Genomic DNA, 15,421 nt, shown 5'->3' on the forward strand with positions numbered 1-15,421 from the left:
GCTGCAAAATGAAAAAAAAACGCCTTTATTGAAAAAGCAGTCACAGACATGGAGGTCTGCTGACTACAACAGGCCACCATCCCTGTGAGTGCAGGGACTTGCTATGGGGTCGCAAACTGCGACCCACCTCAGGAATATTGATGAGGTGGGTGTTTGCAACCCCATAGCGAGTCGCAGACGGTGTCTGAGACACCTTTCTGCATCCCATTTTGCGAGTTGCAAATTGCGAGTCGGTCAGACTCGCAATTTGCAAGTCGCAAAATTTTACTTTACTACATCTGGCCCTTACTTCTTTATAGAGGACATAGCATTGGGTTCACCATGTATTTATTGTGTAGTAATTAATAAAACATTCTACTCCCCACGAGTGTTCAAGAGTAAGTATCCTTTCTCTACGCTTCTGCTCCTGACGGTCATAGCCCACTAATGGCTTTGCAGTTCAGGGTGCTGACATACGTATTGGGTTCCCTTAGAGCAACAGACAACAGCAATACTTATCACAAGGATTGCCCAGTTTCCTTTGATTCCAACAGGCCTCGAAGAACTGGCCGGACATGCAGTCTCTGGTGGCCAATAAGGTTGTATTTCCGACTGAAGCTTTTTCCACACTGACTGCACTGATGTGGTTTTTCTCCAACGTGAACTTTCTGGTGTCTAGCGAGATTGTGCACCTGGCTGAAACTCTTCCCACATTCGGTACATTGGTAGGGTCTCTCTCCAGTGTGTGTTCTGAGGTGTACAGTGAAATGCTGTTTTCGAGTGAAGCTTTTGTAGCATTCAGTACATTGGTAGGGTCTTTCTACTGGGCTTGTTTTCCGGTTATTTATAAAGCCTTCATTGCATGAAGCATTTTGTTCGGATTCAGTACTTATGAGTTCCCTCCAAGTTTGTGGTGTGATTTGTGAATACATATTGAGTGTAGCTTCATTAGCATTCAAACAGCAACTCTCTATATTCTGTCCCTCAGCTTCCTGGTACCCCTCGTGTAAATCAGATTGCATTTTATTTATGAACCCTCGTTCCCCGGATATGCTCTCCTCTCCTCTGTCTTCTTGGCTGTTCTCTGCCCAAGGCCGGCTTCTAGAGTTTGTTTCCATTTCAAAGCCATGATGCACATTCCCTTGAGCTGCTTCTGCACCACTGCTGTGTGTTGGCATTTTTTCAGCAGACTGTATCACATGCTCCACTTTCCATTGTCTTCTTGAAGATCCATCATCTATGTAATGAAGATTAGAAACATATCATTAGGTTTTCAGCATGTTCACTGTGAGAAAATTACATTCAAAGCTAGACAGAGGCAGTGAAAGAACTGCCATGCTAGGACTTCATTACAATAAAAATTAAGGGCCAGATGTACAAATCAATATTGTGGTCGGTAAATGGCCAGATTTGCAGAATCAGGCCACAAAAATGGTTTTACATATGTACAAGGTTTTATTTGGTAACACGTTACAGATTGGTAATTTGTGTTTGCAATTACGTATTTGGAAGGAGCTTGTTAAAGGCGTCCCTTCCAAATACAGAATCGCAGTGCTATGTATGAATGTTTAGGGACCTAATTAGGGTTGCAAAACATATATTTTTACCAACACTTCAAACAGGTGGTAACCATTTGCAAATGGGAAGCGGTCTCAAAGGGACCTCTTCCTCTTTGCGAATGTTGAAACATATGTTTTAAGAGCAGGCAGTGGTCTCACGGACCTCTGCCTGGTCTTGAAAAATGAAATTAGAAAGTTTCCTTTTTTTTTTTAAATACATCACATTTTCCTTTAAGGAAAACAGGTTGCATTTACAAAAAGATTGCTTTCTTAAAAAGCAGCTACAGACATGGTGGTCTGCGGACCGCAGCAGGCCACCATCACGCTCTGATGCCTGGGATTCCAAATGAGTCGGACTACCTTATTAACATCGATAAGGTAAGTGTATTTTCGAACCCATCATGAATCGCTATTTTGGAAATCATTCTTTTGTACATTAGGAGGCCATATGCACAGAAAATAGGAATTGTGATTTTCATAATCACAATTCCTATTTTCTGTACATATGGCCCCAAGTCCAGAACAGTAATGCTTTCTGAAAATTTTGAAATACACAACTGTGTAGTGTAGCTTTTAAAAGGAGACAGCAGGAATGACCTATATGGAAACTACAAAGTTCTGTTGGTTTGGTAACATTGGTTCTGATGGATATGTGTTCAGTCTCCCAAATCTTTATCTCCGATATATCCAAAAGTCCTACAAAGGATTCAACATGACATCACAGTGCTGTCAAGTGACACTTATGTCCAGGGCATCAGATCTGCCCACAACAAGAAGGAGCAGATATTACAATACTTTCAGATGTACATGACGCTAAGCATCCGACCCACTGAGTTTCCACACCAGAAGAACGGGGAATCTTAACAGAGCAGGGGAGGGGATAAAAAAACGTTGACAAAGACAACATCTCAAAAATCAACATTCTCAAACATATATAACAATGTCTTCTAATGGTGGTGGGCATGGAGGCTTCTTCCCTGAACAATGCAACAGTAATACTCAACAAATATAAAATCAATGGACTTGTTGAAGTCGGCTTGGGTAACCAAGAAAAGAAGGTAACCGAAAATAGGCTGAGCCGGTAACCTGCTGAAGAAAGCATCTTCAGCCCATGTCATTCCGAGGTGTGCAGCCCATGTCTTCCCCAGGCGTGCAAGCCCATGCCTTCCCCTGGTGTGCAGCCCATGCCTTCCCCAGGTGTGCAGCCCATGCCTTCCCCAGGTGTGCAGCCCATGCCTTCCCCAGGTGTGCAGCCCATGCCTTCCCCAGGTGTGCAGCCCATGCCTTCCCCAGGCGTGCGGCCCATGTCTTCCCCATGTGTGCAGCCCATGCCTTCCCCAGGTGTGCAGCCCATGCCTTCCCCAGGTGTGCAGCCCCAATGTGCAGCCCATGCCTTTCCCAGGTGTGAAGCCCATGTCTTCCCCAGGTGTGCAGCCCATGTCTTCCCCAGGTGTGCAGCCCATGCCTTCCCCATGCGTGCAGCCCATGTCATCCCCAGGTGTGCAGCCCATGTCTTCCCCAGGCGTGCAGCCCATGCCTTCCCCAGGTGTGCAGCCCATGCCTTCCCCAGGTGTGCAGCCCATGCCTTCCCAAGGTGTGCGGCCCATGCCCTCCTCAGGTGTGCAGCCCATGTCTTCCCAAGGTGTGCAGCCCACGTCATCCCCAGGTGTGCAGCCTATGCCATCCTCAAGTATGCAGCCTATGACTTCCCCAGGTGTGCAGCCCATGCCTTCCCCAGGTGTGCAGCACATGTCATCCCCAGGTGTGCAGCCCATGCCTTCCCCAGGTGTGCAGCCCATGTCATCACCAGGTGTGCAGCCCATGTCTTCCCCAGGTGTGCAGACCATGACATCACCAGGTGTGCAGCCCATGCCTTCCCCAGGTGTGCAGACCATGTTGTCCCCAGGCAGGCAGCCCACGTCATCCCCAGGTGTGCAGACCAAGTCATCCCCAGGTGTGCAGCCCATGTCTTCCCCAGGTGTGCAGCCCATGTCATCACCAGGTGTGCAGCCCATGTCTTCCCCAGGTGTGCAGCCCATGTCTTTCCCAGGTGTGCATCCTATGTCATCCTCAAGTATGCAGCCTATGTCTTCCCCAGGTGTGCAGCTCCTGTCATCCCCAGGTGTGCAGCCCATGTCTCCCCGAGGTGTGCAGCCCATGTCTCCCCGAGGTGTGCAGCCTATGTATTCTCCAGGTGTGAAGACCATGTGTTCTCCAGATGTGCAGCCCAAGTCTTCATCAGGTGAGCAGACCATGTTTTCTCCAGATGTGCAGCCCATGTCATCCCCAGGGATGCAGCACATATTTTTCCCAGATGTGCAGCCCATGTTGTCTCCTGGTGTGTGGCCCATATCTTCGACAGATGTGCAGCCCAGGTTTTCCCCAAATGTGCAGCCCATATCTTCCCTAGATGTGCAGCCCATATTATCTCCTGGTGTGCAACTCATGTCTTCCCCCAGTGGACAGCCCATATTTTCTCCTGATGTGCAGTTCATGTTTTCTCCATGTGATGTGTGCAGCCCATGTTTTCTCCAGGTGTGCAGCCGATGTCTTCGTTGGATGTGCAGCCCATGTCTACATCAGATGTGCAGCCAATGTCTTCCTTGGATGTGCGGCCCATGTCATTTTTGGGTGTGCAGCCAGTGTCTTTCCCAGATGTGCAGGCTATGTCTTTGTCGGATGTGCACCTCATCCCTTCCCCAGGTGTGCAGGCCATGTCTTCCCCATATGTGCACCCTATGTCTTCCTCAGAATGTGCACCGTATCTCTTCCCTAGCTGTGCAGCCCATATTTTCCCCAGATGTGGAGCCTACGATTTCCCAAGGCTTGCAGCTTGTGGAGCCTGTGCTGCCCCATGCGTAACAAGGTGGTACGTGCAAACAGAATGCACCAAAGTACAATTTACTCACCCTTGGGGCAGCAGATGTCTTTTCTGTTAGTGGCTACACAGTCCGTGGAGAAACTCTCATCCTCTTCCTTTATGCGGAACGAAATAACCTCGTCTCCTGTTACGTAAAGAAGTGTTTACGATTAGAAACATGTGAATGCGGCATCTGCACCAACGTCTACTTCCATTGAATAATTTGATGAGCAGCTGGCATGAAGCCGTCCACTAGCAAACTACAACTGGGAACACCTCGGCCAGAAACACAGGCGTCGAGTAATACAAGGGGTCTGCAGTAAGAATACTCAGCTAGTACCTGCAGATATAAAACTCTACATTTCAGAGGCAGCAAGGTGACTCCTACAGAGCGACAGGCAGCCGGAAGACCAGGCAGTGAAGAATCAAGGTGTCTGGTTATGCTCAGGTAGGGTAACAGAGGGATCCAGGAACATTAACAGCTGCTGTTGGTATTGGTTCTGGTTCTCTGTGTTCATCCAGAACCAAAGTGAAACTGTGACAAACACACTCTCCAGCTCAATGCCCACTGGAAGCTGTCAAAGCTCAGTTCTCTCCCCTTTGGGCTTCATCATACTGACTGGATACCTGGGAGATCTGATCACACACTTAAGTATGACCCTCAACCAGTGTGGAGGCAACTCACGGTACATCACAATTGCACTGAAACAAGACCACCTTAAAGAATGCTCTGCAACAGGTCAACACCAGGTGCTGTCACATCACTTGAAGCTAAATGAAGAGAAAACAGAACTTCTCCTACTCGCAAAAGTCACTTACCAACCCCTGTCCAAAGCCAGATGTTACCTTGGAGATATTAACTGTATCTTGCATTTTGAGTGTGCCTCTACCTAGTGAAAGGGGTGTCACTGCACTGTACAAATACAAGAGCTGTTGTGATGGGAGCAATCTTTTACAAAGAACTGGAGCCAAGAAACCTCAAAGTGCAAGAAGAAAACATACTGTAGGTATACATCATCCTCACCACATGAGGACACCAAGATGTGCACGATACATCACAACAGAGGGGGTTTGACTTCAGAACAAAAGTGGATCTGTAGGTCATGGAGAGACCACAGAGGGGTCAGCGGTGGAAGTACAATCAGGTCACTGAGGCAAAGTGGGGTGCAGGCGCACAACCAGGACAGCAGGCAAGGGTGGGATCGATAAAGTGAAATGAAGGGAAGCAGAGCGAGCCGGAGTAACGGAGACAATACTGGGAAAAGGCCAGAGGGGAGACTGATGAGCAGAGGTGGCAAAAGCAGCAGCTCTAGGTGGAGACGCAGAAAGACACAAAAGATAACAGTGGGTGGATTCAGACATTATGGCCCCAATAATTTCTCCGTTGGTTTTAGGTGCCGAGATACTGTGTAGCTGGATCTAATATTCTCAGCCGGAATCCCTGCACCAAAATCTGGCTATTACGAGGTAATCCCTATGGAATAGACAAGGACCACGCAGATCGGGTGTTCTGGCTGCAGCTCTGCACAGTATTCTGTGTTTTCTGAAGGTGAACATGTTGAGCGATGGGCGTGAGAAGGATCACCAGGGGACACTGGTATAAGGCAGTGTTAGAAATGGAGTCTCTAGTTGGCAGTTGGTTGGCACCCTATCCAAGTAGGGATTGTCACTTTAGTCAGGATAAGGGAGATACCCGCTCAAACCCCTGCTCACCCCCTTAGTAGCTTGGCACGAGCAGTCAGGCTTATCTCAGAAGCAATCTGTAAAGCATTTGCACATAACATACAGTAATAAGTGAAAACACTATGGGCCTGATTCGCCGCCCGCCGAAGTTCCCCCACCAAAATACTGCTCCGCGGTCTAAAGACCGCTGAGGGTATTTTGGGATTTGCCCTGGGCTGGCGGGCGGCCGCCAAAAGGCCGCCCGCCAGCCCAGGGCAAATCAACCTTCCCACGAGGACGCCGGCTCAGAATTGAGCCGGCGTAGTGGGAAGGTGCGACGGGTGCAGTGGCACCCGTCGCGTATTTCAGTGTCTGAAATACTTTGTGGGGCCCTCTTACAGGGGCCCCTGCAGTGCCCATGCCATGGGCATGGGCACTGCAGGGGCCCCCAGGGGCCCCGCGGCACCCCCTACCGCCATCCTGTTCCTGGCGGGAGACCCGCCAGGAACAGGATGCCGGTAGGGGGTGTCAGAATCCCCATGGCTGCGGAGCGCGCTCCGCAGCCATGGAGGATTCTGTAGGGCAGTGGAAAACCGGCGGGAGACCGCCGGTTTTCCTTGTCTGACCGCGGCCGAACCGCCGCGGTCAGAATGCCCTGCGGGGCACCGCCGGTCTGTCGGCGGTGCTCCCGCCGACCCTGGCGGTCTGAGACCGCCGGGGTCAGAATGACCCCCTATATAAGGACACCACACCAGTTTTAGAAAAATAGCCAATATTTATCTGTGTAAAACAAGACCAAAATGATAAAAACCCAACATACAGTGTTAAAGATGTGAATTTTGCAAGATTTACTCAAAAATACAGTTCCTTGAAGTCGATAGCTCCACCTGGGACTATCACGGCATTCTGATCAACAAAACAGTTCAGGCCAGCCGCGGCATCGTGGGTCAGCTACGGTGTCGGGAAGACCCGCAAACAGTACCTTTAGAATTGCAGGGCGTTGTGGTCCTCGCGGTGAGCTCCAGAGAGCGGCGTCGCTGGAGTCCCGGTTCACAGAGTTGGTGTGGGAGTCATCGGGCCCTTGAAGTCACACGCTTTGCGGATCGAACTCCAGGCTCATGAAGTCAGGAGCACTGGCGTGGATGGAGTCGGGGTTGTGGTGCGAAGTGGGACGACGTGACATGCGGTGACACAAGTCACAGTGCAGGCAGCGGCTCGGTGACAGCATCCAGCAGTGTCGGTGAGACAAGGGCTGTGGTGTGAAGCGGGGCGGTGTGACGCGCAGTGACACCAGGTCACAGTACAGGCAGCGTCGTTGTCGTTGCAGAAGCGCTGTCGTTGGTAGGCCCAAGCCAGTGGAGCGGGACAGGACGGTGCTTCGTGACCCTCATGAGTGGTGTCCACAGGCGACGGTGCGGCAGGATGCCTGGGGACGACACTGCAGTCGATGATGCTGACGTCGGTGGACCGGGCTGTGGTGTGGGCAGCAGCACCAGTGTCAGCAGGAGTGGCGGCGGCGGGGATGCCCAGGCTGCAGTGTATGCAGGCGTTGCAGGAGTGTAGGGCCCAAAGGTCATGGTGTGAGCAGCAGCTCGGAGAAGTCGTCCAATGATGGCATCGGTGAGACCAGGGCCGCAGTGCGAAGCGGGCAATGCTACTCCATGTGGTGTCAGCAGGTCAGGGTGCAGGTCAGCGGCGTCGGTGGCGGCGTCACAGTGGTTTCTCCTCTGAAACAGCACAAAACACACAGCTCCCAGTGCTGCAGGTCGAGGAAACTGAAGTCTTTGGTCTCCCTGATACTTCCAACAGGAGGCAATCTCTACTCCAAGCCCTTGGAGAACTTTCTCAAGCAGAACACACAGCAAAGTTCACCTTTTGCACTCTTTTCAGGCAGAAGCAGCAACTGCAGGCCAGTCCAGCAAAGCAACGTAGGAAAGGGACAGTACTCCTCCTTCAGCTCTTCAGCTCTTCTCCTTGGCAGAGGTTCCCCTCGATTCCAGAAAGATTCTAAAACTCTGGGGTTCTGGGTCTTCTTCTTATACCCCTTTCTGCCTTTGAAGTTGGCAAACTTCAAAGCAAAGTCTCAAGTGTTTGCAAGATCCTTCCTTGTCCAGGCCAGGCCCCAGATGCACATCAGGGGTTTGGAGACTGCACTGTGTGAGGTACAGGTGCAAGCGACCACTCCTCCCTCCACTCTAGCTCAGATGGCTCATCAAGATATGCAGGCTACACCCCAAGTCCCTTTGTGACACTGTCTAGAGGAGAGGTGTGAACAGCCCAACTGCCAAACTGACCCAGATGGGGAATCCACAAACTTTCTAAAAGTGGCATTTGCAAACTCACAATCTAAATACCAACTTCACTAAAAGATGTATTTTTAAATTGTGAGTTCAGAAACCCCAAACTCCACATTTCTATCTGCCCTCAAAGGGAATCTGCGTTTTAAAGTTATTTAAAGGTAGCCCCCATGTTAACCTATGAGGGAGATATGCCTTGAAACAGTGAAACCCAAATTTGACAGTATTTCACTGTTAAGACTGCACCCTTCCCATGGGGCTTCTGAGGGCCTACCTTAGGGGTGCATTACATGTACCAAAAGGGAAGGTTTGGGCCAAGCAAGTGGGTACACTTGCCAGGTCGAATTGGCAGTTTAAAACTGCACACACAGACACTGCAGTGACAGGGCTAGTTATGTGGATGAGACAACCAGTGCTGCAGGCCCACTAGTAGCATTTGATTTACAGGCTCTGGGCACCTCTAGTGCACTTTACTAGGGACTTACTAGTAAATCAAATATGCCAATAAGGAATAAACCAATCAACAATACAACTTACAAAGAGAGCATAGGCACTTTAGCACTGATTAGCAGTGGTAAAGTGCCCAGAGTCCTAAAGCCAACAGAAACTGGTCAGAAAAATTAGGAGGAAGGAGGCAAAAAGATTGGGGATGACCCTGTGAAAAGGGCCAGGTGCAACAGGAAGAGTGGGGCATTTTGTGCTATTCATATCTTCACAGAGGGTCAGACCGGGGCTCAGGTGCCCAAGTCTCATGTAATTTTACAGGCTGTATTTTCTGGTCACTACTACTGGACCTGCTGTTCCTGCAACCGGGAATTTAGTACAGGAGCACCAGGTGAGTTATAATTAAGTGGCGAGTATCCCACATTGGAAAATTGCTCCACCTAGCATCTAATTGGACACTAGGAGGTTGTTAATAGTCTAGATAGGGTTTGAAGAGGTGTTTATTTGGGTTTTTGCAGACGATGAGAAGAGACCCTGATTCCCAGGTAAATTAAGTGTGCCATTTGGGTGTAAGGACAGAGCACATGCTCTTTGGCGCTGGTGAGCAGTGGTAAAGTGCACAGAGACCTAAGGCCAACCAAAACAAAATAAGCAAAAATAGCAGGAGTTAAGGCACAAAGTTTAGGGGAAGACCACCCTCAGGCTGACAGGTCCTCCAGGACCCAATGCTAACTGATACTCGCTGGGTTACTTGAAACAGGTTATTAGTAGTTAGATGCTAGACACTCTTGGGAATAGGTGTATTCTTCACGAGAAGGATACCTCAGTGATCATCACCAGCAGCCTTTATATTGAGTAGGGATGAGCAACTTTTCTTGTGAAGTTACAAAAAAAAACTTATGGGAAAAAAATCCCCAAAAAGTTAGTTCTGCATGAAAATATCCAGGCAAAAATATTCTACAACAACAAATGTTTTTAATGGCAAATTATGTTGCAGCAAAAGTCAACCAAAGCAAAAGTTTGCAAAGTTAAGTCTGCACTTAAGGAAGTGCAACATGTGTCACCTCTGAAAATGTGCAGGGACAATGGGAATTTTTTTAGACTCTTACTGCTAATGAGCACCATTTTCCAGGCGAGAAAAGATCACTTACTGACCAATGCGCTGAAGTACAATTCACGTTTTTTAACTCACGTAACTTGTGGTGGGTTCCGCTTTCTCCAACTTCCTCACTTAGATGATCAATGAGAAATGACAGAGGTTCTTCTTTCTTTAAGCAAATGTCAGCACTGAGAATCGAGATACCTGCACAAGAAGATAAGACTGAAGGGAGTTTCAAGAATTAAATCATTGTGATCCTTAACCATTGAAGATGCCACAATATACCAACAATATGATTCACAAGCAGTGCCTTCAGTTTTAGCAGACACTGCGTCTAGTTTGACCCCTAATTTCCTCAGCACCAAAGGGAATGGAGTGACCATTTGAGATGGTAATTTATCCAGTTGAGAAGGTACGAGTACAGGGCTGCAGGTTCACTTGCTGTTTCGCGACACATGATCTTAGCTTTGCTATTGTTCAAGCTGAGCCTACCACATCCCACACAGTCATGGACCCCACCAGACCTGCGGGATATGTTCTTCCACAACTCTGCAAATTGTCAACATGGAGGTCACAGGACTCTGAGGCAGGCATGGGCAATCCTTGCTTGTTCACTCCTAAAGAGAGAGGACATGACTGCTGAAAGCTGGGATGACTAGAGGTTCACCGGGTCATTGGATGACCTCCAGGGCGCCCGCACGTGACTGTCACCCTGGGGTACTGAGAGATGGTGATGGTGGGGAATTCAGGAGTTTCTTATACCTGGCTGTTGTAGACATCTGTACACTACATGAATGATACATGAGCACTGTTGTAGCAGTGGTAAAGTGCCCAGAGTCCTAAAGCCAACAAAAACTGGTCAGAAAAAATAGGAGGAAGGAGGCAGAAAGACTGGGATTGAACCTGCAAAAGGGGCTGAGTGCAACAACTACCAGTAATGAGATTCAGTATTCACAACTGTAGGAAGCTGGCCTGGTGTGTGGGGACACATATGGCTTTGGCACCTTATACCAGGTTCAGTCAACCCCTATTAGTGAATGAAGGCAGTGTCTAGGAAGCCAGGGCTCTCTAGAGGTAGCTGTGGATGAGCAGCCAAGACTCATCTAGGAGGAATGCGAAGCACTTGCAATACCACTGTAGTCAGACAGCAACTTATCACACCTGAAAGGAACCACACAGGGTTGCAAAAATAAAGGTACTTTATTACAGTAACACTGAACTAGAATACTATAGGCAATCCTCCCTCTCTGAATATAAACAGGTATGTACTAAAGATTAGCATAAAAACATTAGAAATAGCAAAGGCCATATAGTGGGGCCCAACCATAAACTAAAATAGTGGATTGCAAGAATGGGTCCCCCACCAGAGGATATGGAGTAATTAGCCCAGGGCTAGGAGAGTAGGGAACCCCAAGATGTGAGTATCTAGAAAAACCCCAGAGACCAGGAGAGCATAGGTAAGTTACCTGGTCGTCCCATAGGCTAAGAGGGGGACTTGGAACTGGAATAATGCAAGAACAGGTCTGGGCCGGGGGAATCCCACAGTGGATACCGGATGAAGAGGACCAGTAAAAGAAGAGGACAAGGCCAGTCCACGCAGGAGTCTCCAGGTGGGGCCGGAGCCAATACCTCCCCTTCTGTAGGTGAGGATCTGGGTTGACAGTGGTAGATAAAGTCCAGATGCTGAGTCCAGGAGCTGCAAAGGAGTCTCTGAAGTCACCTAGGAGCTGTCCTTCGATGGTAACCCGACTGCAGATGGGTCAGTGGTCAGGAGGACCACCAACAAGCACAGGCAAATACAAGTGGAGCTGTTGGAAGTTTTGCAGAGCTGTGGAGGACTAGCAAGGTCCTGATGACTCGACCCTTGAAGGGGAGTCTGGGCTGACCCTCAGAAGACAGAAGTGCCAGCAGAAGCAGTCGAAGCCCCCACGAGCAACCCACTGACAGCGGACACAGTAAGTAGCAGTGAGGTCCAGGCAGCACACTTGAAGATGAGTCCTATGTTGCTAAAGCAGCAGAGATGACACTCTCCTTGCAGAGGTAGAGTGCTGGGGGCCAGGGCTACTTAGAAGATGCACTGGAGCAGAAGTCAACGAGCCTTGGTTGCTGCAACAGTTGCGGTGCACAGGGATTCTGTCTTGGAGAAAGAGGCAAGAACTCACCGTCTCCCACGTTGGACAGAAGGCAGACATGACCCAGAGGACCCTTCAGAACAACCACCTGTGTTAGAGAATCTTCGCAGATCCACAAGACAGCAGATCTCAGCAGCCAGACGTCTTTGCCTTAGGTGCCTGCAAATGCAGGGAAGTGACTCATTCACTCCAAGGGAGATTCCTTCTTGCTTCTTTGGTGCAGCTGTCTTTGCGACCCCAGGGGATGCACAGCGCTGGAAATGTTGCAAGTTGCTGACAGGAGCCACATAAACAATGTTGCAAGGACAGGCCGTCTCAGGGTTGCATTCTTGTTCGGTTCCTGTGAAGTTCAGCAACGGTTCCAGTGCGAGGAACAGAAGAGGTCATTGCAGAGAAGTCCAGTTGGAGTCTTCCATGCCGAATCGGGGGGCCCACCTGCAAGGGGGTCCCTAAATAGCCCAAAAAGGGTTTGGTCACTTTACAAGGTGACCGCCTATCAGAGGGGGGTCACTGATGTCATCTGCCTAAACTGACCAGTCAGATGCTCCCAGAGGCTGCTGCCCATTTTGGTTTCAAGATGGCAGAATTAAATGGATACTTGGAGGAGCTCTGGGCACCACCACTGGGTGGTGATGGACAGGGGAGTGGTCACTTCCCTTTCCATTGTGCAGTTTCACACCAGAGCATGGACTGGTGGTCCCTTGTCTGGTGCAAACCAGTTAATGCAAGGAGGGCACCAAATGCCTCCTTCAAAGCAAGCCAGTGGCATGGTAAGGCTACCCCTCCCCAGCCTTGTAACACCTATTTCCAAGGGAAAGGAGGGTGCACCCCTCTCACATAGGATGTCCTTTGTTCTGCCTTCCCCTGCTTGAGCTGGTCAAGCAGCAGGAGGGCAGAATCCTGTCTGAGGGGCTGCAGCATCGTGGGCTGCTTGCAAACCCTAGAAGACTGGTAGGAGCAATACTCGCGGGGAGGTCTCTAAAGAGCCCTCAGAGTGCATGGAATCATGCAGCCAATACTGGCATCAGTATTTGGGTATGATTCCAACATGTTTGATACCAAACATGCCTAGGTTCAGAGTTACCTTTATGTAGCTGGACCACACATAGAGGGTCATTCTGACCCTGGCGGCCGGTGGCCGCCAGGGCCACCGACCACGGGAGCACCGCCAACAGGCTGGCGGTGCTCCAACGAGCATTCTGACCGCGGCGGTTCAGCCGCGGTCAGAAGCGGAAAGTCAGCGGTCTCCCGCCGACTTTCCGCTGCTCGTGTGAATCCTCCATGGCTGCGGAGCGCGCTCCGCAGCCATGAGGATTCCGACCCCCCCTACCGCCATCCTGTTCATGGCGGGAAAGCCGCCATGAACAGGATGGCGGTAGGGGGGGTCGCGGGGTCGCGGGGCCCCTGGGGGCCCCTGCCGTGCCCATGCAAATGGCATGGGCACGGCAGGGGCCCCCGTAAGAGGGCCCCGCAAAGTATTTCAGTGTCTGCCTTGCAGACACTGAAATACGCGACGGGTGCCACTGCACCCGGCGCACCTTACCACTCCGCCGGCTCGATTACGAGCCGGCATCCTCGTGGGAAGGTCGTTTTCCCCTGGGCTGGCGGGCGGTTTTTCAGCAACCGCCCGCCAGCCCAGGGGAAAACTTGTAATACCCACCGCGGTCTTTTAAACGCGGCGCGGTATTTCGGAGGGGGGAATTCTGGCGGGCGGCCTCCGCCGCCCGCCAACATTGGAATGACCCCCATAGTGACTTATGGCCAGTACACAGCTAAAATGGCATCCACACCCTTACGAAGTCCAGGGAATTGAAACTGGAATTTGTAGGGGCTCCTCTGCTCTTGCAGGGGTGCCAACACACAACGGGACCTGCACCCTGCCCTTAGTGTCTGGAAGGGCCTACCACATGGGTGACTTTCAGTGACCTGGTGTAGTGACCAGCAGTGAAAGGGTGCATGCACCTTATCACGCAGGCTGCAAATGGCAGGCCTGCAGACACAGTTTGCACGGGCTCCCATAGGTGGCAGAAGACATGCTGCAGCCCATGAGGCACCCCTGGTGTTCCAATGCCCTGGGTACCTAAGTACCATAAACAAGGGACTTACAGGAGCACACCAGTATGCCAATTGTGGGGTATAAAGGGTACCAAGGTAAACACTTCAGAGGAGAGAGCACAATCACTGGGGTCCTGGTTAGCAGGATCCCAGTGAAAACAGTCTAAGCACACTGACAACAGGCAAAAAGTGAGGTTAAACATGCCAACAAAAAGGACTTTCCTACAACAACATTATATTCATTTCGAGGGTACTACTGGGAATGTGGTCCAGATTCCTCTAGCAGTGCGAGCCAGTCTTGCATGGTGAATAAGCTGCCCAGGGCCCTTTGGAGTCTACTGTTTAGGAATAAGTTGCCCACAGTCTGACACCCACCCTCCCTCCAATCCAGCCAAGGGGATATCTCTAGCTATGTCCGACTGCCACCACCTTGCAGCCCTGCACTCTGCGCAGCCCTTGCAGTATGATGGTTGCTGCTGTCTTCTTCTCCTCCTGATGTTAGGTGTCCATCTTGGAAGGGGGTGAGTGAGGCCTACAGGAAGCAGGCTTCCAACGGTTAGTTGAGAACTTTGGGAACTGTTACCACTCAAGCCTATATTGCTCACCTGTGTCCAGACATATATTTTCACCTCTGTTTTCTGTGTCAGGAGGAGTCTTGAGGTATTCGTTTTCCTCACCATTAAATCTGAATAAATCTTCAGGATTGGCAATCCCACTACCTGTTGAATAAAAGCAACAGTCCATAATATACAAAGGTCGGACAATAACCCTCTTCCAATCTAAACTCCAAGGTCCCTTCTTCCACCGCCCACTTCCGTCGCCATCGCTCATTCCCTTGTTAGCACAGAATCAATCACCTGTGGGTGATAAATAAAGAAGTATTGATCCTGCGTCCTCTTCAGTGGAATGGAGGGCCTCATTATCAGTTGTCTGTTATTTGGAAGGTCAAAATTCGCACTATAAATATGACAGGAGGAGATACTTACTGGGCGCGTTATAACCCGTACATTAGGAGTTCAGCGCCTCAAAACAGGGGAAAAAAGGCTGCAGAGCTCAGAATGAGAGCTATGTTCCTGGCACCATTTCTGCCAGATTCTACCTGATCAAATAGTGTGTAGAAAAGTACAGCATTATTACAAACATTGAAATCCTGGTTCAGGTGCAAACTCCTGCTTGCACCTAAACTGGATTTGTCATAGGACTCAGAAGCAGGTTAGATGTTTGTAAAAATTATTAACTTCCTGGGTCATCCAGCTCATGTGCAGCTCACACCACCAGATCACTGTGGTCTGCACCAGACCTGCACTTTATACAGTTTCTACTGTTTGTATGCA

General features: G+C 50.0%; 1 protein-coding gene across 1 annotated transcript in view; it reads right to left on the reverse strand.

The window, feature by feature from the left end:
* Positions 1–360: 360 nt before the first annotated feature.
* LOC138258810 (zinc finger protein 551-like) overlaps positions 361–15,421 on the reverse strand; it is a 56,930-nt gene continuing 41,869 nt past the window's right edge. Inside the window, exons 4-7 of the mRNA XM_069206054.1 lie at positions 14,693–14,806; positions 9,994–10,104; positions 4,448–4,543; positions 361–1,216 (exon numbers count right to left, since the gene is read on the reverse strand). Of these exons, the coding sequence (XP_069062155.1) occupies positions 498–1,216; positions 4,448–4,543; positions 9,994–10,104; positions 14,693–14,806 (1,040 nt within the window). The 3' untranslated portion in view covers positions 361–497. The remainder of the gene's footprint in view (positions 1,217–4,447; positions 4,544–9,993; positions 10,105–14,692; positions 14,807–15,421) is intronic.

The sequence above is a fragment of the Pleurodeles waltl genome, chromosome 9 (genome assembly GCF_031143425.1).
Source record: "Pleurodeles waltl isolate 20211129_DDA chromosome 9, aPleWal1.hap1.20221129, whole genome shotgun sequence".
In the NCBI taxonomy this organism is placed as follows: domain Eukaryota; kingdom Metazoa; phylum Chordata; class Amphibia; order Caudata; family Salamandridae; genus Pleurodeles; species Pleurodeles waltl.